The 22846-nt window shown below is 43.5% G+C and overlaps 1 protein-coding gene across 6 annotated transcripts in view; it reads left to right on the plus strand.

Moving 5' to 3' along the window:
* The first annotated feature begins 1600 nt into the window (after positions 1-1600).
* Positions 1601-22846, plus strand: part of ADAM23 (ADAM metallopeptidase domain 23) — a 293859-nt gene continuing 272613 nt past the window's right edge. For 5 of the 6 annotated variants that reach the window (XM_040357304.1, XM_040357306.1, XM_040357305.1 and 2 more), the window contains exon 1: positions 1602-1994. In XM_040357304.1, the coding sequence (XP_040213238.1) occupies positions 1841-1994 (154 nt within the window). In that variant the 5' untranslated portion in view covers positions 1602-1840. Of the gene's footprint in view, positions 1995-22846 lie in introns of all 6 variants that reach the window. The other variant, XM_040357303.1, reaches the window with a different exon arrangement.

A 22846-nucleotide genomic window follows, 5' to 3' on the forward strand; every position in this document is an offset into this window, starting at 1 on the left:
CGACTGCAGCCTAAAATCTGCGTGGCATAAGGCTCTTATGCCACACATATCTTAGGCTGCATTCTTGCGATGACCGCTAGGGGGCGCTCCCATTGTGCTCAGTGTATAGTATGCAAATTGCATACTAACACCGATTCACAATGTTGCGCAAGCCCTGCGTACGCAATTTACGTTGTTTCCGTACGGCGTGTTTAGTGTAAGGCTGCCCCTTCTAATAGCAGGGGCAGCCAATGCTAAAGTTTTCCCCGTCGTTCCCGCGTCGCGACGTTCGAATTTTACGTAATTTGCGTAAGTGATTCGTGAATGGCGCTGGACACACGTTCACTTTGAAGCAAATGACGTCCTTGCGACGTCATTTGCCGCAATGCACGTCGGGAAAGTTTCCCGACGGAGCATGCGCTCTACGCTCGGCTCGGGAGCGCGCCTAATTTAAATGATTCCCGCCCCCTACGGGATCATTTACATTAGGCGCCCTTACGCAGGGCAAGTTTACACAGCGCACACGCAATTTACGGAGCTACTGCTCTGTGAATCGCGGGTAGCTCAGGAAATTTGCGGGGGCGCAGGGCAAAAACGCTGCCCTGCGCCTCCGTAACTAAGGGGCAAATCTACCTGAATCCGGGCCAGTGTTTTTTTTTCAAAATTTACGCTCTTTTTTTGTTTATAGCCCAAAAAATTAAAACCGCACAGGCGATCAAATACCACCAAAAGAAAGCTCTGTTTGTGGGGGGAAAAAAGGACGTCAATTTTGTTTGGGAGCCACGTCGCACGACCGCGCAATTGTCAGTTAAAGCGACGCAGTGCCGGAAGCTAAAATCTCGTCTGGGCAGGAAGGGGGTGCACAGTAGGCAAGTGGTTAAAGTGTTTGTTTAGAATTCACAAAGTTGCAAGAAACATTGTGAGAGATGTATCAGATTTGGACTGTGATAACATGCAGCACATCCTCTGTATGTAGCAATCTGATTACACTGTACTTCTTAATGGTCACTGCAGAGAGAAGCTCACCATGTGTGCACCCCAGCTATAGATTGCAGCTATGATGGGGACACCCCCACTTCATTTCACATCAATCTCTGGTTCAGGCATCATGGGATATGTAGTCCCCTTACCATAGGAAGCATGTTAGTGCTGCTGAAGCAGCATTTATTGAAGCATCACACTGGAGTGCACATTCTGCAGACAGACCTTGGATAGTACATGATCAGGTATACACTGACAATGGGAAATACACAGGGAGGGACAGCTGAGCACATCCTGCAGTCCAGGAACACAATGTAGCATTCTTGTATCTCCATCCCTGCTAGGGGATCAGCTGTGTTCTCGTCCAGTGGTAGGATTTTGATGACACATCTATACAGCGCTATGCTTTGATGAATAAGTCCTGACAATGCCTGGGCTCCCCAGGTTGTGCCACTGCATCCATTCGGGACCCTCCTCTAGGACTGCAGCACGCATGTGCTCTAGCAACCTCCTCTCCTAGCAACAGAAGCATCAGCACCAGCCCTGGGGAGGGAAGGAGGGGGAGCAGCAGTTTGTGTTGCATAGAGTAGTAAGTGGAGGAGGAGGCTGTCTGATCCTCTGTCATGCGTCAAGGGGGGTGGGAGGGAGGTGCAAGGTGCAGAAAAAATAGGAGAGAGAGAGAGAGAGCCAGACGGGTGGATACTGCTGGAGAAGGATATAAGTGCTGCAATAGCAGCTGTAGGGAAAAATCCAAATGGGAGCCAGATAACCCCTGGTGGGGTTGGTGAGCCCCCCTGCTGAGAGAGACAGGAGCATGCCAATGAAGATCCTCTTGGTAGACTGAGTAGTGCTGTATCCCAGGTCTGCAGAGCTATGAGATATGGAGGAAGCAGGCAGCTCCCTGCGGCATCCCCGCTCATCTTCTCCCATGTCCCATCTGACAGCCCACCTCTCCTGTCCTGCACTGCTGCACCTCTTCTGTCTTCTGCTGCTCTCCTGTCCACAGCCTTGGGGAGCCTCTGCTTCACAGACAGGTAAGTGACATTCTCCTTTTATGAGTGAGTGATCTATATGCCTTATTAGATCTCAGCTGCACTATGCTGCCTGCTCAACTGTCACCTTGTACTTTGTATTTATTTGATTGCAATGACATTGTATGATCAAGGTTCAGAATGATCAATGTAGAGCTTCCAGGCCTAATACTAGTCTATGGCAGGTAGTGACAGGTACTAAACCCAACAAGTACCATGATGGCAGCAGGTAGTGCACAGTGACAGGTACTAAACCCCAACAAGTACCATGATGGCAGCAGGTAGTGCACAGTGACAGGTACTAAACCCCAACAAGTACCATGAAGGCAGCAGGTAGTGCACAGGTACTAAACAAGTACCATGATGGCAGCAGGTAGTGCACAGTGACAGGTACTAAACCCAACAAGTACCATGATGGCAGCAGGTAGTGCACAGTGACAGGTACTAAACCCCATAAGTACCATGCACAAGTTTATAGCAATCTTTAGTCCTGCTGCACCCACAAATAAAAAGTGATGACTTAACCAGCCTTGATTGGACGGTATGTATCGCTCCAGCAGCTGTCTGAGCATTAAATAATTGCTGCAGACAAGTAGGTCTAATGCTGCTAATTTCCAGCCATGTGCTCCTTCTGTTTGCCATTGACTAAGCACCTGGCTTGATCACTTAAGGCCATTTCTACTAATGAATCGCTCATGTCATTTCTACAAAAATCTGCAGTGACCTCTGCAAGGTGTAACAGCTGCAGGAGCAGATTTGTTTGGGAGAAGTCCTGTAGTTGGAGAGGGGATAGCTCAGCTCAGCTCCCCATGTAGTCCTGGATTGATGTTGCATAAGGAAGTACTGCAGCAAATGGAATGCGGATAGCAAAGCCATAACCATATGTACAGTAGCTTGTCACCCAGAGCTGATCTTGGAAAACTCATGCAAAGAAAACTAAAAGATCAGCAAAACTGGAACCTATAACAACAAACTAAGTTTCTTGTTTCTATGAACAAATGGCTTCTTAAGGGCAACAGCTCCACTTTTGCTCCAGTTTTTGTAAATGAACCCCTATTGTATGTAGCCCTTGGATCATGCACTGGTTAAAGTAACTACTCTCACTTACTTACCTAATTTAACCTTTACCGTTTTGGAATGCAGTGTAGATTACATACTAGTAAAATATTATTACTACAGTCTTAACATTGAGAAGCCCTTAAAATAACTCTCAGGTCTCAGGGAACCCCTGCTAATGTTTATTATAGCTAAACTTCAGATGTGACAAATGAGTTGTATATAAATAAAAGAATAAGCATTTGTGTTTTTGGCACACAAGGCAGCTCTATATGCCAAAATTATTTTTAGTAATAAAGAAATGAAACTATTATAATATTGGCAACCATCTAAACAGTTAAAGTGTTAGTGTTCCCTCATATTGTTAGTCAATGGAAAGTGCCTCCCTAACATTTTTTGTCAATGAAGTGCCCCCTTACATTGGAGGTCTCAGTGTTGGACCCACTTACATTGGTGGTCGTGACATGCCCCCTTACATTGGAAGTAGTGAAGTTCCTCCTTACACTGGAGGTCAGTAAAGTGCTCCCTTACATTGGAGGTCAGTGAAGCTCCCCCTTACATTGGAGGTCAGTAAAGTGCTCCCCTTACATTGGAGGTCAGTGAAGCTCCCCCTTACATTGGAGGTCAGTAAGGTGCTCCCTTACATTTGAGGTCAGTGAAGTTCCCCCTTACATTGGCGGTCAGTAAAGTGCTCCCTTACATTGGAGGTCAGTGAAGTTCCCCCTTACATTGGCGGTCAGTAATGTGCTCCCTTACATTGGAGGTCTCAGTGTTGGACCCACTTACATTGGCGGTCAGTAAAGTGCTCCCTTACATTGGAGGTCAGTGAAGTTCCCCCTTACATTGGAGATCAGTAAAGTGCTCCCTTACATTGGAGGTCAGTGAAGTTCCCCCTTAAATTGGAGGTCAGTAAAGTGCTCCTTTACATTGGAGGTCAATGAAGTTCCCCCTTACATTGGAGGTCAGTAAAGTGCTCCCTTACATTGGAGGTCAGTGAAGTTCCCCCTTACATTGGAGGTCAGTAAGGTGATTCCTTACATTGGAGGTCAGTGAAGTTACCCCTTACATTGGAGGTCAGTAAAGTGCTCCCCTACATTGGAGGTCAGTAAAGTTCCCCCTTACATTGGAGGTCAGTAAAGTGCTCCCTTACATTGGAGGTCAGTGAAGTTCCCCCTTACATTGGAGGTCAGTAAAGTGCTCCCTTACATTGGAGGTCAGTAAAGTGCTCCCTTACATTGGAAGTCAGTGAAGTGCCCCCTTACATTGGAGGTCAGTGAAGTTCCCCCTAACATTGGAGGACAGTAAAGTGCTCCCTTTCATTGGAGGTCAGTGAAGTTCCCCCTTACATTGGAGGTCAGTAAAGTGCTCCCTTTCATTGGAGGTCAGTGACGTTCCCCCTTACATTGGAGGTCAGTAAAGTTCCCCCTTGCACTGATGGTCAATGAAAAAGGGCCCCCTTAAACTGGTATTTAGTGGATGAAGGGCCACATTACTCTGGTGGTTAATGAGACAAGGACCTCCTTAATCTGGTATCCAGTGGGAGAAGGACCCCATCACACTGGTGGTCCATGAGAATAGAGCTGCCTCAAACTGGTAGTCAGTGGGAGATGTGCCTTTTTATACTGGTGGTCATTTGGAAGAATGCTCCTAATATTGACGGACAGTGGGAAGATTGTGCCTTACAGTCTTGGTCAGTGAAGAGAACTCTCCCCTTACATATAGCTAAAAAGATATATGGTGTCAGTAGTTACTTATCTGAGAAGCAAAAATGACTCATTGCCCTAGGAACCCCTCTTTGAATCTTTGAAGGAAGGAACCCTGGTTGAGATAGGCTGGATTACTACATTTCTGAAAGAGTTTTTTTTTGCTTTTCAGGCTCGTACTAAAACAGTTTACTTTCCATCAAGGACGTTTTGTAGGAGTGTTAGGATGCTGGCCTTACCAGGGCCGAAAATCAATGTTTTAAAAGATTAATCTTGAAGGCTCCTCCTTGCCATGTAAAGGAATTTATGGTGAAGTGACCCACAGCAATAAACCATCATAGTTTCTGAATGGCTACTATGTTTAACTGCCCTATGCATTGCTTTATGAACAAACCATCTGGCCTTTTGCTGTTTATAATGAGGATGTCCCAGTGTTAGATGTGCTATGGCTATATGTGATAACATAGGACAGCTATTCTCAACCAGGGTTGCATGGAATCTTAGGCCCCGTACACACGTCCGAGGAACTCGACGGGCAAAACTCATTGTTTTGCTCGTCGAGTTCTGTGTGAAGCCGCCGAGGATCTCGGCAAGCCAACTTTCCTCATTGAACAACGAGGAAATAGAGAACATGTTCTCTATTTGGCTTGACGAGGAACTCGTCGGCTTCCTCGGCCTAAAGTGTACACACGCCGGGTTTCTCGGCAGAATTCAGCTCAGACCGAGTTTCTGGCTGAATTCTGCCGAGAAACTCGGTCGTGTGTACGGGGCCTTAGGGTTTCTCCAAAGGTTGATGGGATTGTGACTGATTGATTTCCCATCTGATGGTGCCAGCATGGTTCTGGGCAGAGCCAGTGGCCTGACACCAATGATCTTTTTTTGGCATCTGTTCAGTCACTGTAAGGGGGACATTTTGCCCACCGATCACTAATGTAATGCAGCGTACACACGATCGGGCTTTTGCCCGGCCAAATCACATCGGAATTTCGAGGGAATTCCATTGGAAAAATATAGAACATGTTCTATATCTAAAGTCCGATGGAATTCATCGGAATTTCCGATGAAAAAACTCAGATGGGGCTACACACGATCGGAAATTCCAATGGAAAAAATCCATCTGACTTTTTCCATCGGAAATTCCGATCGTGTGTATGGGGCATAAGGGTCATTCTTCACCCTGACCCCCCAAAAAATTGTTTAAGTAAGGGGCCTTTCAGACGTGCGCTTTTTCATCCATCCGTTTGCGGATGAAAAAAGGACATACATCGGTCCCTATGTGATTGCGGGTGTCAGCGGATAAACATCCGATTTTGCAGACGGAAGAATGTCCTATTTTTTCTTCCGTCTGCGGATCGGATGAACACGGTCCGTGTTCATCCGACCCCCCTCCCCCCTATAGGGGAGAGCAGAGAAAAGACAGGGCGGTCCCCCCTGCACAGTGTGCAGGGACCGCCCTGTCAGCCGCCGGCTCAGCGGGGATATACGGAGCGTTCCCCGCTGAGCTTACGGACACATGGAGGCAGATCCGCCCCATGTGAAAGGGCCCTAAGGGTTTCCCAAGACATGAACATTTCTTTTGGGGTGCATCTTGGGTAAAAAGGTTGGGAAGGGCTGGTGTAGGAACTTGGTTTGTTCATAGTCTTAGTTTCATATCATCCCTGACTGCAGCGGCTATCTGCAGTTATGACTTATAGAAAACACTGCTGACTCCTCTATATTCAAAGAAAGGAATGTTTGAACGGCACTCTTCTATAAGATCAATGAAATTGTCTGCTTAACAAAACAAAATTTACATCAGACTTTATGGTTTTCAAAATAGAGCTAGTACCGTATATTAATACATTTTAAAAAGACCTGACAACACCCCCTACCCCTGTCTTTTTTTTTTTTTTTTTTTAGTTGGGTTGTGTGTCAAATCCTCATCATGCTTAGAAAAAAAGGCCCAGGCTTTATTACCACTTAGACTACTTTGACACAGAGCGCATTGATTTGAGCTGTTTGCACATTAACATGCGTTGTGTTAGGGCAGCATTCATTTGAATGGGCTCCCTAACACACTAACATGCACCAAAAAAGGTGACTTTTTTTTAAACACAGCACACCACATCACATGATAGTACATTACCGTATGCTAACACATATGTGTGTTTGCAAGGTGTGTTGGAGCACTATAAAAAATAAATGGTACAACAGCAGCCCTTTGCACAACAAGCACGTGTTCATATGTAACACACACGCTAATGCGCACATTCCTGCAGCACAACGTTGTGAACCCAGCGTCAGTGGCTGGATTAGCTGTGGACTCTATAGGGCAGACTAAAACTACTTTTACATTGTATTTTTGAATGAGAGTTTCTGACGCTCTCTAGTTTATATTATCTATACTATATACTTGTACTCTTTCTATACTCTAGTCCAGTTCCTCAGAGGCAGCTCTCTAATTAGGCAAATTGGGCGGTCACCTAAGGCCTCGCACTCACAGGGGCCTCGTGGCCGCCTAATTTGCCTGTGATCAATACTAATGTCGGCATCATCGGATCTCTCTATTACCCCTCTCTCTTTCTTACCTCTCCCTTAGAGTTGAGCGGACACCTGGATGTTCGGGTTCGGGTACCAATTTTATAACTGCTTTTATAGAAGCATCATTTAAGCCTGGCTTTTCTTTGAGAATGTAAATGATTTAAATAGAAATGGTATATAACTTTAAACCTAATTTAAATATAAAGAACCTCCCAGATTTATGCTAGTTAATCCAAGTCTTAGCTGCTACAGTCTGTGAACTTCAACGTGAATATCAAGAAACATGTACTGAAAAAGCATGGAGGCCACCTTGGCTCACCTAACCTGCTATTTTCCTGACTGTCATGGTGATCCAGTGGCATCAGTACTTTCTAAGTGACTGACCTGGAATAGGTGAGCAAATCAGGAGAGCTGACCTGGATTTTCACTGATCAGCATGCTGATCATGCATCTTTAAGGCTGAACTCAAGGGAAACAACTAAATAGAGTAAAAAAAAAAAAAAAATTATAAATTATATATATATATACACACACATACACTGAGTGCTGACCTGGGTTTCACTGATCAGCATGCTGTCAGTGACTCAGAAAGTATTGAAGCCAAATTACAATGGCAATGGAAGTCTACATATTTTTTGTAAGTTCAGGTTTTCTTTAAGGCTGAACTCAAGGGAAACAACTAAATAGAGTAAAATAAATAAATAAAATAATAATAATAATAATAATAATAATAAATAATTGTATATATATATATATATATATATATATATATATATATATATATACACACACACACACACACACACACACACACACACACACACACACACACACATATATACACATACATACACACACACAGTATATATATATATATATATATATATATATATATATATATATATATATATATATATATATATATATATATTACGGTATGTGTGTGTATTTCTGTCCATCCAGTCATGGAATATACACAACCCAGCCAGACAGCAGTGGCAGGTTGGTGACCTGAATTTTCTTTACTTCTGTTATGCAATACAGCCTGGTCACCCCTTTTCCCACACCCTGAGATTTTACAGCGAAAGAGGAGCAGCAGAGTGATGATGTCATCTCTCTGCTCTCTCCCCCTGTCAGCTGATTCATATTATGATGTACAAGCAGCACCCCTGACTGACCCCCAGTGCTGCGCGACCCCCCCCCCCCCCCACTCTCCAAGTCTGAGTGCTGTTATATAACAGATTGAAGCTTGTTAAGACAGGTTTTTTTTATGTGCCTGGAGTATAGCTTTCGTCACCCTTCAGAACGGTGTGTTTTCAGTAACCACCGACAGTTTGTACAGCTCAGTTCATTTACAATGGCCACTCAATGCACAACCACAATAGTGAGCCATGCCCACGTGCTAAAGATCCTATAACTCACATGCCGTACATTGTCCTCCTCTGCATTACAAAAAAGCAGGGCTTTTTTTCAGCGGGAACGCGGGGGAACGCAGTTCCGGCAACTTGGGAGTGTTGCAGGGTCTGTTGACGCTAGCTGTTGGGGGATCTATTGTCGGAGGTACACCTACTGCTGAAGATGATCAATTTTTTGCAGGTGGGTTTATTGTTGCTGGGAAAGTCTGTTGTTGCTGGTGGGGAATCTGTTGTTGCTTGAGGTGGGTCTTATGTTGCTGGGGGTCCATTATTGCTGGGGGAGCTCTATTTTTGCTGGGGGGGGGGGGGTCTATTGTTGTTGGCTGCAGGGGATCTATTTTACTGCTAACTTCCATATTCCATACCTTCCAAATTCCATACAAATTGCTTAGCACCACAAATGATATTTGGTTCTGTATTCCGCTAAAAAGGGTAGTACTGGGAAGTGGGTAGGTGGTGGAACCAAGGGACCGTGCGCAAAGGTGGGTAGGGGCAAAGACAAGGGGTGACTTGGAGAGGGGGGGGTTCCTGTACCTATTTTCTGAGGAAAAAAAGGTCTGCAAAAAAGTAATGTCCATTGAGGTGATTGAGGTGCGGTTGTGGCTCATTCCGAATGACTGGTCCTCCCTTAGTGCAGCACATGTTAATGCACCTCAGCAAATCTCAAAGGTTTGAATGGGGCCTTGAGGGAGCACATGCAGCTCTATCAAATACAGTGAAATATTTAATATCTCTGCATTTACCAGATGATTTCTTAAGAAACGTAAAAATGGTATCCAATCTCTAAAAACGAAAAAAAAACAAATCAATTTTGGTCTGCTTCTTGTTGCTTTTATAGTCTCATATGCCAACAACTCAATTAAACCCTAATGGGACAGTAGTTTTCTTGGTGACGACTTTACAGGCAATAACGTACCTTCGGATAAGGCACACCAAATCATTGATTTTTTGATGCACAAAAATGTCCTAGTTATCAGACATGTCACAATACTTTCGCCACACCATTGTATGACGTAGCATTGCAGAGTGCTGAAAAAATTAATGGCCCTGCAATACATCTATGTATATAATGTGTGTTGTGGTAACACGTGTTGCTGCAATGCATGGATGTAAATCGGCCCTTTACGTATCTAAGGTCAAACTTTGCATTTATCTTTAAATAGAGTGGTGAGGGGTTAGAAACACTTCCAGGTCTGATGCCCCAAAAGGCAGATTCACCTATCTGTCCTGGTGATCACTGTCAATGAAACTAAAAGTGAGGGGTAATCCAAAAAAGGGGGACTCTTCCCAGTGGTGTATTGAGGTTTTGTGCTGCTCTAGGCCTGACTAAACTCGTGCATCCCCTAATTGAAATATGACCCACCCCCTTCCTGTCAAGGCCACACCCCTTTCTGTTTAAGACCCACCCTGACATTTTCGAATGGGGACAATAGTTCTCAATGCCTGGGTGGGGGGAATGGATTCCCTTAATTTGCATAGATTTCCTACCACTTCCTGTTTGGCTATGGGGCAGGAAGTGAAGGGAAATCTCTGCAATGGGACAGGGATGGCAAAAAATAAACTTACAGGGGCTATAACCCTCCCTTACTCTGTCCAAAATGAAAAAAAAAAAGTGTTGCCTATAGTTCTATTTTAAGCACAAATTTCTGATAATTTGCAGCAGAAAACATATAGCACAGTGAGGAAGCTTTGTGGTCCAGGATGATAGGACAGTCAAAATTAGAAACAGCTTGTGTACACCAACAGTGTAGCACAAGGCAGTGGGGACACTGTCCGTGCTGCCCCCCTGCAAAGTGCTACCCTAGGCCTGGGCCTTGTTGGCCTAGGCCAGGATACAGCATTGTATATTGTATAAAAAATATAATACAAATTCTGTTTTGTCTGTCAAATGATTTGTCTATCTGTCCAGCCAGCTCACCCATCTGCTGTCTCCTCCTGTCAGCATTATTCCTGTCAACAAAAGTGCATAGGAACAGTGCCTGATTGGCTCCTAGGGCTGTTCCTCCCTCTCTCCAAATTCGCATTTGTAGTGCCTGGCTATTTTCAGAGCTCTGTTAAATTTAGGGGAAGGATTCAGAGAAATAGTTAGCTCTCAGTTCATCTGATCTTTAAATTTGGGTCTCTGCTCTAGCTTGGCTGTGCTGTGGGCTGACCTTCTGGCCGGGGATTCCCGTCACCCCCGGACAGCAGGTGGCAGCAGTGTGGTCAAATGCTCTGAGTGCCACTCGTTAGCGGCCAGTCGGGGGTTGGCTGTCCCGCTGTGCATGCTGGGGAGGGGTATAAAGGGAGCAGACGCCATTACCTCAAGGTTCTTCCTCGTATGGCGCCCACCATAGGGGTAGCCATTTCACGACACCCCCCGCATATGGCCCTCCTGGCCGGGGTGTGCGTGGGCAACAGTGTTCCTGGTTCCGGCACCACAGGGACTCAGAGCGATCGATCCACTGTGTGGGCCCAGTAGTCGACTGGGTCCCCAATCTGGAGGGGTCTCAAGCTGTCCGTCCAATTGGAGGAAGCCGACCGGTGAGGAGTCTGTGTCAAAAAAAGTGTTGCCTATAGGTCTACTTTAAGCACAAATTTCTGATAATTTTATGGAGAGGACTAAGAAGATATAACCATGCCAATGGTACAGCAGAAAACATATAGCACAGTGAGGAAGGGTTGTGGTCCAGGTCAATAGGACAGTCAAAATTAGAAGCAGCTTGCGTTACACTAACAATGTAATGCAAGCTGGCGGGGTCTCTTTTCCCTGCAAAGTGCTGCCCTAGGCCTGGGCCTTGTTGGCCTAGGCCAGGATACAGCATTGACTCTTCCAATGAAAATACTTGCTGTGTTTCGCCCTGAACGTCAATTGGTAGCACATATCTTTACTTGCAACTAAGTTGACCATAGCGAGGGCCTGGAAGACCACGGCCCTCAGTTTTGTAGCAGTCAAAAACTGTGTGAATGACATCATAGTAAATGAGAAACTTACTGCTATATTATCGGACACTCATGACAAGTTCCTCTGGGTATGGCAACCCTGGGTGGCTCACAACCACCCTTCACGATTTGACCCAGCACTCCTTTCACTTTAATGAACCTCTGTTCCTCCCACCCCGTGGAACCCCCCCCCCCCCTTTTTTTTAGTTTCCCTCTCCTATCCTTTTCCCTACTTCTCCCCCTCTTTTCTTTCTCTTCCTTCTTTTTAACATGATATGCAAACCCTATTCTTCTTTCTGGTTCTCCTTCTCACCGTTTCCCTTTTTCTTCTCTTTGTCTCTCTTGTCCTCAGGCTTTGTCCTGCTGGGATCGGACACATGATGTAACGCTGTTTGTTCTGCATATTTGTGAATGTTACCCTCCTTTACATAACTTTTCTAGTTTGTTCTCCTTTTGTAATGTTACATGTTATATCGTCGCCTCGCCATACGTTTCACATCTGTCCCGGTGAGACAGCCGATATGTAACCTAGATCAGCATATCGTCACTTCACCAGATCTCACGGGCTACATACTTCTTTTGCTGATCGCCTGTACCTGCCCTCGGGCTTCTAAGGGCAGGTTCAACTCTCAGGATTACAGACTAATCTTTGCGATGCCTGCAGTTTTATGCCTGTTAGTCCATGATGTGTCCACCACTGTTTTTCTACTATCCTGTTGATGTGCATTTTTAATAAAACCCTTTGTACAAGGAAATACTTGCTGTGCTACCAACTGTGTAAAATTGTATTTTCCCTCACTTAGATTAATATTTACTTTCTGTTGTTCTCACAAGACAGAAAATTTTATTATAACCCCCCAATACGACATGGATAAAAAAAAAAATATATATATATATATATATATATATATATATATATATATATATATATATATATATATATACACAGTATAGTCTGTATGTATGTGTCTGTTTTAACTATTCCCTGATATATCAAAATTTAAAAAAAAAGCTTTGGTCTATATATGTTTTAATTTTCATCTTGCCACTGGCTGTTTGACTGATCTCTTTTTGGTTGCTAGCATCTTTTTTTCTGAATGGCCCTAAATAGGAAGGGCAAGATGTGCCATTTAATCAAACACACTTATTATGCACGCTTTATGGCAGATAGAAATAGGCCAGTAGCTCTCTGTGGCTATCCTTGTTTTCACTGATGCAAAATTGTCCTGTAGCTGGTCATATTCTATCAAACTCCCATTACAAATTATTATGCCGCGTACACACGGTCGTTTTTTGTTTTGTAAAAAAAACGTTGTTTTTTCTCATGAAAAAAAACAACGTTTTTCAAACTTCATTTTAAAAAACGACGTTGCCTACACACCATCGTTTTTTCAAAATGCTCTAGCAAAGCGCGGTTACGTTCAGCACGTACGGCAGCACTCTGTTCCATTCAAGCTTGCGTCATAACTTGCTTCTGAGCATGCGTGGGTTTAAAAACGTTGTTTTAAACGTCGTTTTAGCCCACACACGATCATTTTTTATTGTCATTTTTCAGAAGACATAAAACGACGTTTTCCCCACACATGGTCATTTTAAATGACGTTTTTAAAAATTAAGTTTTTTTTTCATCACAAAAAACGACTGTGTGTACGCGGCATTAGACTGAAGATGATCCAGCAGTGTAAAATAAGCAAGCGGTAAGGCAGAATTGGCAAAATGTACTAGAGGCAAAGACTACAGCCAGGCGTTCTACTATAAGGCTTCATTTCCACTGACGTTTTTACAGCCACTTTTCTGAGCGTTTTTTTACAGCTTAAAAACGCCTGTCCATGTTATTCTATGGCATCATGCCCACATAGGCGTTTTTGAGCTGCAAATGGCATAAGCGTTTTTGAGCTGTAAAAAAAACGCAGGACCAGGGCGTTCTGAAGCTCCAGAGTAGAGCTGTAAAAACGCCAGACGTTAAAAAACACTCAAAAACGCTACCGCTGCATTTTTAAAGCTGCAGCTCACAAAATAAACATGGACAGGCGTTTTTAAGCTGTAAAAAAGTCTAACAACAGTGGCTGTAAAAACGCCAGTGGAAATGAAGCCTAAGGCTGCATTCACACCTGAGCGTCGGTCGTTCGGCGTTTTTTTCGGCGTTTTTTTCCTGCGTTTTGTCGCGCGTATTCATGCTTATTTGCGCGTTTGCATACAGCGTTGTCCGATGTTTTTGTACTTTGACGTTTTTTATTTTAGCCAATAGGAAAAACTATCATCTTTTCATCACTTGTTGCTATGTTGGTAGATTTTTTTAATCTTCTGCATGGGCGACAAGTTCTATTGATTAAAGCGACGAAACGCCCGTAGCAAACGCCCGTTGTCGCGCAAGTCGCTTGAATCAAGCGTTTCCATTACTTTCTATGGGAAATGGAAACGCTCAAATACGCCCAAACCGCCCAATACGCGCGACAAAAAAGGGTCCGGAACTTTTTTGAGCTACAGGCGATGGGCGTCAGGCGCATCAGCGTTCAGATGTGAACCATCCCCATAGACTTTCATGTATATTGGTCCCTCTGGCGTTTGTGAGCGTCGCGCTACAGGCGACAAAACGCCTAGGTGTGAATGGGCTCTAAGGCTCCAAGACAGACAAATTCGCGGCGACAAATCGCGGTACAAATAGCGGCGTTTTGTACCGCTATTTGCGGCGACAAAACGCCGGTATTGTCCCCCTAGATGTGCCCCAGATTGACCCCCTCTATGGAGATGGTTCCCATCTCCTAGCCGAACGCCGAAAGCTGCCTGAAAAAAAGGTCCGGGACCTTTTTTCAGGCGGCAGGCGTCCGGCGTCCAGCGTTCAGAGTGGAGATGTGAACCATCTCCATAGAGGGACATGTGTTTTCATCCCTCTGGCGGCAGCGGGGTAGCACTACAGGCGTAAAAACGCCTAGGTGCGAATGGAGCCTAAGACCTGAAAGTGTTAGTTGCCCTTTACATCACCATCCAAAAAAATAAAAATAAATGGCCTATGCATTCCAGCTGCTCTAGTATATTAAAAAACAGTCCTTAGGTTTTAAAAAAGATGCCCATTTTCCAGGCATACCCGTAGGCTCATTAAGCCTGTCCTCAACATTTCTAGAATGGGAAACCCCTAGATGCCAGAATGGGCCAGTTGTTGGATGCATGGCCCATTCAGTGCAGGAATGAGTGTTCTAGCTCATTCAAAACCTGTGCATATACTTCCTTGTTCTCTGTCATAGTAGTGGCTGAGCTCAGAGTTGTGCAAAAGAGTAAAGAGAGGGTAAGGCCTCTCTGGGTTTTTTTTTTTTTTTTGCAGAGGAAACCGGTCGTGTGTACATTTTTCGACGAGGGAACTGTCAAGGATCCCGTCGAGCCAAAAAGAGAGCATGTTTTCTTTTTCCTCAACAGGAATGGAGAAAATTGGCTTGTCGAGTTCCTCGACAGCCTAACAAGGAACTTGACGAGGAAAACGATGTGTTTCGCCCGTCGAGTTCCTCGGTCGTGTGTACGAGGCTTAACTCACATGCACATCCTTTGAATGGACTAGACTAGAGAATGCACATCCAATGGCCACTGGTGGGTTGCCCACTCTAGTAGTTTTGCAGACAGTCTAGGGAAAAGCTGTGCATGGCCTAGAGGTTTGCCTTGGAAATTGGGCATCTTATTTTATATATTATATATTTACCCTGTGGAAGCTGGAATGCTTAAAGTGGTTGTAAACCTCAGACATGAATTATGTACAAAACATATCTCAACTAGTGTGTACGTGTCTCAATCCAGAGCACTAAGGGGTTGATTTACCAAAGTCAAATAGACAGTGCACTTTGCAAATTGCAGTTGCCCTCTGCAAGTGCACTTGCTCCAGAGCTTAGTACATGAGGTAAGGCTTTACTTTGCAAAGAAAACCCAATCACATTCAGAAAAAAAAAAACAGCATTTTTGCTTGCGCATGATTGGATGATGGAAGTCAGCAGAGCTTCTGCTCATTTACTAAGCTCGGGAGCAACTACTCTGCAAAGCGCACAGGCTATTTGTCTTTAGTAAATCTACAGCTAAGTGTCATTTCTCTCTGCTGCCCCGTTCCTCTGCTATTCATATTCAGCATGAGTCACTTCTGACAACTTTTCCTAGCACCAGGATAAAAAAAGGTGACAGGGGAGGGAGCTTCAGCACACCGCCTGTGATTGACAGTCTCAGCTCTGTTCCTGTGTACTGTGTTAAAGGGGGGAGGAGGGTGTCCCTTCCCTCCTATCAGCTCTCACTCAGCTCTGCAAAGTGTAGATTAGGCTCCCTGTCCAATGCTTTCTGAAAGCTCAGACAAGCTGTATCAATTCTGGACTTTGAATGGCTAAAGAGAAGAGGTCACTGAAGATAAACAGGTACAACTTATGTAGGAAGATTTGTTTAATCTCTGTGTTTCACCTGAGGCCAGTCACTTCACTGGGTATATGTAAGGGTACAACCACTTTAAGAAAGAATCAGGTGACACAGCAGTGTACAATTGACCAGAAGCAAGACCAAAAGAAATTTACCTAAAATAAAGACCCTACCAACATAAAATAAAAAAACAATATTCTTCAAAATATATGAACCCCCCCCCCCCCACCAAAAAAACAGGAAGCCTTACGCCAGGTTTGCCGTGTACAGGACAGAAGTGACCCCTGACCTTAGACTAACCACAAAATAAAATGAAAGACAAAAGCACTCAATAACACAAAAAAGTAGCAAGTGGGTTTATTGCCCAAAGAGCCAGCATTCAAAATTAAAGTGATAATAAAGGCTGTTTTTTTTTATGAAATAAAAAAGATGCTATACTTCTCTTCTCAACAATAATGCACAAGGCAGTCCCATCCCTTCTCTTTGGCAGTCATTACCGGTGCTGTCCTCTTCTCCCTCCTCCATGTGCCTCCTCACCAAGCTAGGTGCCAAGAAGGCACTCGTATGTGCATGCTCCTGAGCTGGGCCATTTACACAAACAGCGCTGGTAAGTGTAAGCCACACCCCCATTTTTTTCCATTTTAAAAAGAAAAAGGAAGAGTTATTGTCCCTACCAAAAAAAAAAAAATGTTTCACCATCTGTGTCCAATTGTGGAGATTTTTCCTCACTTCCTGTCCCATAGCCAAACAGGAAGTGAGAGGCAATCCCTGAAAATTAAGGGAATTCCTTGGGGACATCCAGGTCACCAGAAATAGTGTCCCCATTGGAAGATTTCTCATCTATTGCTTTTCTGGGGAAAATGTTGAAATGTGTGATTTTTCTTTTACTTTCACTTTCAATGATAATGGTAAACAGGACAAATAGAGAGGATGGATCTCCTTAATCACTTGCCGACCAGGTGCCATCATTATACCGCGGCAGGTAGGCACGTTCCTGCAAACCAGCGTAGCTGTACGTCGGCTCCTTTAAGCTGGATAGCAGGTGTGCTGCACTGCAGGGGTGCCAATGCACGTGGCCGGCGATCGCGATGACCGCCAGCCACGTGCGATCGCGGGCACAAGAGCCAGAACAGGGACGTGTGTGTGTGTGTAAACAAACACACATATCCCAGTTCTGTGAGGAGAGGAGAGGAGAGAGAGAGAGATTGTGTGTTCCTACTAGCTAGGAACAATGATCTGTCATCTCCTCTAGTCACTCCCATCCCCCTATAGTTAGAACACACACAAGGGAACACAGTTAACCCCTTGATCGCCCCCTAGTGTTAACCCCTTTCCTGCCAGTGACATTTACACAGTAATCAGTGCATTTTTATAGCACTTATCGCTGTATAATTGTCAGTGGTGCTAAAAATGTGTCAAAAGTGTCCGATCTGTCCGAAATAATGTCGCAGTCCTGAAAAAAAAAATCGCTAATCACCGCCATTACTAGTATAAAATAACAATAATAAAAATGCCATAAATCTTTCCCCTATTTTGTAGACGCAATAACTTTTGCGAAAACCAATCAATATATGCTTATTGCGATTTTTATTACCAAAAATATGTAGAAGAGTACATACTGGCCTGAGGAAAAAATTTGCTTTTTAAAAAAAAAATGGTGATATTTATTATAGAAAAAAGTACAAAATATTTAGCCAGATTCAGGTAGAGTTACGCCGGCGTATCAGTAGGTACGCCGTCGTAACTCCGCATCTGCGCCGTCGTATATTTAAGCGTATTTTCAAATTGAGATACGCTTAAATGTTGCTAAGATACGACCGCCTGCGCCGTCGTATCTTAGCTGACTATTTACGCTGGCTGCTAGGGGAGTAAATCAGCGAGATACACCTATTCACAAACGTACGCTTGCCCGTTGCAGTAAAGATACGCCGTTTACGTAAGGTGTTTTCAGGCGTAAAGATAAATCACCAAAAAGATGGCACAGCCAATGTTAAGTATGGACGTCGGACCCGCGTCGAATTTTAAATTTCTTTCGTCATTTGCGTAAGTCGTCCGTGAATGGGGCTGGCCGTAATTTACGTTCACGTCAAAACCAATGAGTCTTTGTGGCGTAATTTGGAGCATGCGCACTGGGTTATGTCCACGGACGGCGCATGCGCCATACGTTCAAAACGTCAATTACGTGGGGTCATGCCTTATTGACATAAAACACGCCCACCTCTTCCCAATTTGAATTAGGCGCGCTTACGCCGGCACATTTACGCTACGCCGCCGTAACTTAGGACGCAAGTGCTTTGTGAATACAGCACTTGCCTCTCTAACTTACGGCGGCGTAGCGTATATGAGATACGCTACGCCTGCCTAACGTTAGGCACGTATACGTGAATAAATTTGTCGATCTTTTTTGTTTATAGCGCAAAAAAGAAAAAACGCAGAGATGATCAAATGCCTCCAAAAGACATCCCTATTTTGTTTTGTTACAGCGTCGCAAGACCGCGCAATTGTCAGTTAAAGCAACGCTGTGCCATATCGCAAAAAATGGTCTGGTCATTGAGCAGCCTAATCTTGCTGAAGTGGTAATAGGGGCAGAGATAGCAATAAAAACTGACAAGTGCTCTAATCCCCCTCCACTCTATCCAAAACGAAAAAATAAAATTTCCTGGGTGAATCTGCCCCTGATGGGATAAGTGGCGTTATTTTCCATATGCTACTGCTGGCTGTGATTTTATAATTTTAACAAGCAATTTATATTTTGTTGGACGGTAAATGTATTTTGACCTGCATAATTCGTATGTGTAATTATTTTATTTTTTTCTTATAAGAGGTGTGATATGCTTGGATCAGAGCGAGTACCTTCACAACTTCTGTGATACCAGGACTGGCTGGCCAATCAAAAGGCAGTTAAAGCGGAGGTGCACCCAAAATGTTTTTTTTAAAAGCCAGCAGCTACTAATAGTGCAGCTACTGACTTTTAAAAAATAGACACTTACCTGTCCAGCGCGCCTGCAATGTCGGCGGCTGAAGCCGAGCAATCGCTCGTCCCTCGGATGCTGCGGCCATCATCCTCGGTGAGGGAATCAGGAAGTGGTGTGTTGCGGCTTCACTGCCCGGTTCCCTACTGCGCATGCGCGATTTGCATGGTGCATCGTAACTGATCCCCGCTCTCTCCTAGGAACAGTGTTTCCCAGAAGACAGCGCTGGGGGGGAGGGTCCAGTGGTGTGACTCCCATCTCGCGGCGTCTCCTCCAGGCTTCCTCCGCCATGGAGGAGGAAGAGGAGGAAGCATGGAGGAGACGCCGCGAGATACCAGATACCGTGCTCTTGTACTTATACAATGCCCAACATTTCCACATACTGTATTTGTAAGTGCAATACTTCTCTTTCTGAATAAATTTACGTCACAGTAATACACTATGGAGTCTTTTTTTATCTACATTCTTTTGAGATACCAGTTACTACCTTCCATCTGCCCTACCGGTACCAGCTGTGGGTCTATAGGGAGACCTTAAATCCCTGCGCCTTAATTGACCGCCGTGATAGTGGTCACTCTTTGGGGTAAGGAGACTACATTACCAGCACCTGGGCGCCTCCACTGGTGGAAGAAAGTATTTTCTATTTCCCAATAAGATTGATTCACCATATGAATGAACCTCTAGGATCTATCAGCACACATTCATGTGCGACTTTGGGACTCTTTTCACTTTCATTATTTGTTTTTTCATTGTTATTCACTAAGTTGTATTGTACTATAGATACACATGTTTTCGCACATATTTTTAGATATTATAGTTGCAACTTTATCATTTATTGTTTGAATTGATTTCCACTCAATTAATCACCAACCTCATTATTGGGGTAATATTAACCTTTCATTGAGGTTTCTTTATCATTAGTTCCAGTGCTGTACCTATTATATAACACATTTCTTTTGGTGGTATTTGATCTAGGGCTGCAACTAACGATTATTTTCATAATCGATTAGTTGGCCGATTATTGTTTCGATTAATCGGATAATAGCCTTAAAAAAATAGAAATTAGCATTTTTACATTTTTTTGGGCCAATTTGCTGTTGGGCAGATTACAAAACACAAATCGCAGCAAAAACACATTACATGCTTTTCTGCAGCTTCTCCATTGAAGTATATTGAACCAAAAAAAAAAAAAAAAATAGCACTGTTTTGCGTTAAAAAGTCCCCGCCCCTTTCCAAATACGCAGCAGCTGAAAAAAAAATCATGGATGTGAACGTGTCCCATAGGAAAACATGGAAATCAACTGAAGTGTGTTTCTGCAAAAAGCACCAAAAAACAGAGGTGTGACCCCGGCCTGAGATGTTTAGTAACATAATGGGGGGTAAAAAAACTAAAATAAGTACAAAAAATAGCAAATAATCGCTACTGTTAGAGCCGGTTCACACTGGGGCGACTCGTCAGGCGACTCAGCCGCCTGACAAGTCGCGTCCCATTCTATTCAATAGAACGCAAGTCACTCCGACTTAGAAAAAGGTTCTTGTACGACTTTGGGGGCGACTTGCATTGATACAGAAGTCATTTTGCAAGTCAACTCTGAAGTCGTCTTCAGGACGCCTTGCCGAGTCGCCCCCGAAGTCGTGCCGCCGCAGTGTGAACCGGCTCTAAGGGACAGTGTGGGACAGTGAAAGTAATATTTACAGTAGAGATTTGCTTTTTTGTATTATAAAAGGCTAATTTTAGTTTTTTTAACCCCATTATGTTACTGGCCGATTAATCGATTAGTTGTTTCGGCCCTAATTTGATCACCTCTGCGGTTTTTATTTTTTGCGCTATAAACAAAAATAAGCGACAATTTTGAAGACATTTTTTTATTTTTTACTATAATAAATATCCCCAAACAAGATATAAAAAAAAATGTTTTCCTCAGTTTAGGCCGATACGAATTCTTCTACATATTTTTGGTAAAAAAAAATAAAAAAAAAATCGCAATAAGCGTTTATTGATTGGTTTGCGCAAAATGTATAGCGTCTACCAAATAGGAGATAGTATTATTGCATTTTTTTTCAATAATTTATTTTTTCTAGTAATGGCGGCGATCAGTGATTTTTAGCATGACTGCGACATTATGGTGGACACATCGGACACTTTTGACACTATTTTGGGACCATTGTCATTTTTACAGCGATCAGTGCTATAAAAATGCACTGGTTACTGTGAAAATTACACTGGCAGTGAATGGGGTTAACCAAGAGGGGGCGCTGTAAGGGTTAAGTGTGCCCGGGTGACCAAGGTGTATTGCTAAATTTCTGCAGAGAAAGGTCAGGTCACTATGCTGTCTGTTGAAGCTGGAAAAATCCTGTGACTGAATGGACAGAAATGCCTAGACAAACCAGCTCCCATGTGATTATTTCAATCAGTATTTAGCTGTTTTGCTTTAAGATGCACATATTTCCAGATGCACGCATGTGAACGCACCCTCACATCTAAGCAGCATAAAGAACAGGAGAAATGATATTGTACCGCAGCTGTCAATGTATGCAAAAATGAACAAGTGTTGGTTACTGTATCCGGCATAAGTACAAGGCGAGCATTAAGGCAAAGTCTGAAACCCAACCCTGACATTTGCTAGAAAGGGTGTTTAAGGGTACTTGAGGACTGATGTGACTTCAGATCTGTTTTAATAAGGTAATAAATCCCTGCTGTAGCATATACACATTCTGTGCCTCTTATAGTCTACAAGGTCAGAAGTGTTGCCAATACACATAGTTATATAAAGCATAGAAAAGAATGGCCATGTGGCCAAATACGTTGTTTAAGGCTATAGTGCTTTATATGCCAGAATTATTTTTTTCTATCCTCCTTTTCCAAAGACTCGGTCATATAGAGAAACAAAAAAAAAGGTTAAAACATATTCTCCCTATAAACCCCCTTTCATGTCGTTTTTTTCAATGACTTTTATCTGTATTGCCGGGACCCGACAATTCATTATAGCCACGAGTAGTTTTAAATTACTTTTTTTCCTTTAGAAGTGTCATTTTGTGCAGGGACTGTTCTAAACACGGGAAACATGCGCTACTTTACAGGCATACTATAGACACCCCCCAGGTACGAAATGTAAAGGAATATTTCACTTTTATTCTTTCACTTTAACCCCCCTGGCGGTATTCCAGAGTCTGGCTCGGGGTAAGATTTCAGTACCAAAAGCGGTAACCCCGAGCCAGACTCGGGATCGCCTCGCTGCATCCACAGGCATGGTTTACTTACCTTGTCCCTGGATCCTGTGATGCCTCCCCGCTGTGTGAGCGAGTGGCACCCTCGCTCGATTTACACAGTGCCTGTGTGCCACCGATCTCTGTTCCCCGCGCCGTTATGACGCACGGAGGCGGAGAACGGTGCCAAATTAAAAAAAGTAAATAAACACATTGCATACAGTATACTGTAATCTTACAGATTACAGTACTGTATGTAAAAAACACACACCCCCCTTGTCCCTAGTGGTCTGCCCAGTGCCCTACTGTTCTTTCTGCCTGCAAACTGGAGATTGTCCATAGCAACCAAAAACTGTCCCTTTATGTCAAAAGTGGTTTTAGAGCAGCTAGAAAACAGCGATAATAAATTATAATCACTTGCAGAATTGAGCGATAGCGATTTGTGGGGAAATTCGTCATCAAAAAATAAAAGTAATGACAGCGACAATTCTGCAACTGAGCAAATTTCAGTGTTTTTGATTTGATTACATTATTGAATCATTTTTATTATTATTATATTATTTGTTATAATTATTTATAGTTATTTATTATATTATAATTTATGATTTTGTTTTTCAAACTTTATCATACCCGAGATGTCTACTAGACTCTTGTTTGGACAGATTTAAGTGAGTTATTCC

The sequence above is a fragment of the Rana temporaria genome, chromosome 6, assembly GCF_905171775.1.
Source record: "Rana temporaria chromosome 6, aRanTem1.1, whole genome shotgun sequence".
NCBI lineage: Eukaryota > Metazoa > Chordata > Amphibia > Anura > Ranidae > Rana > Rana temporaria.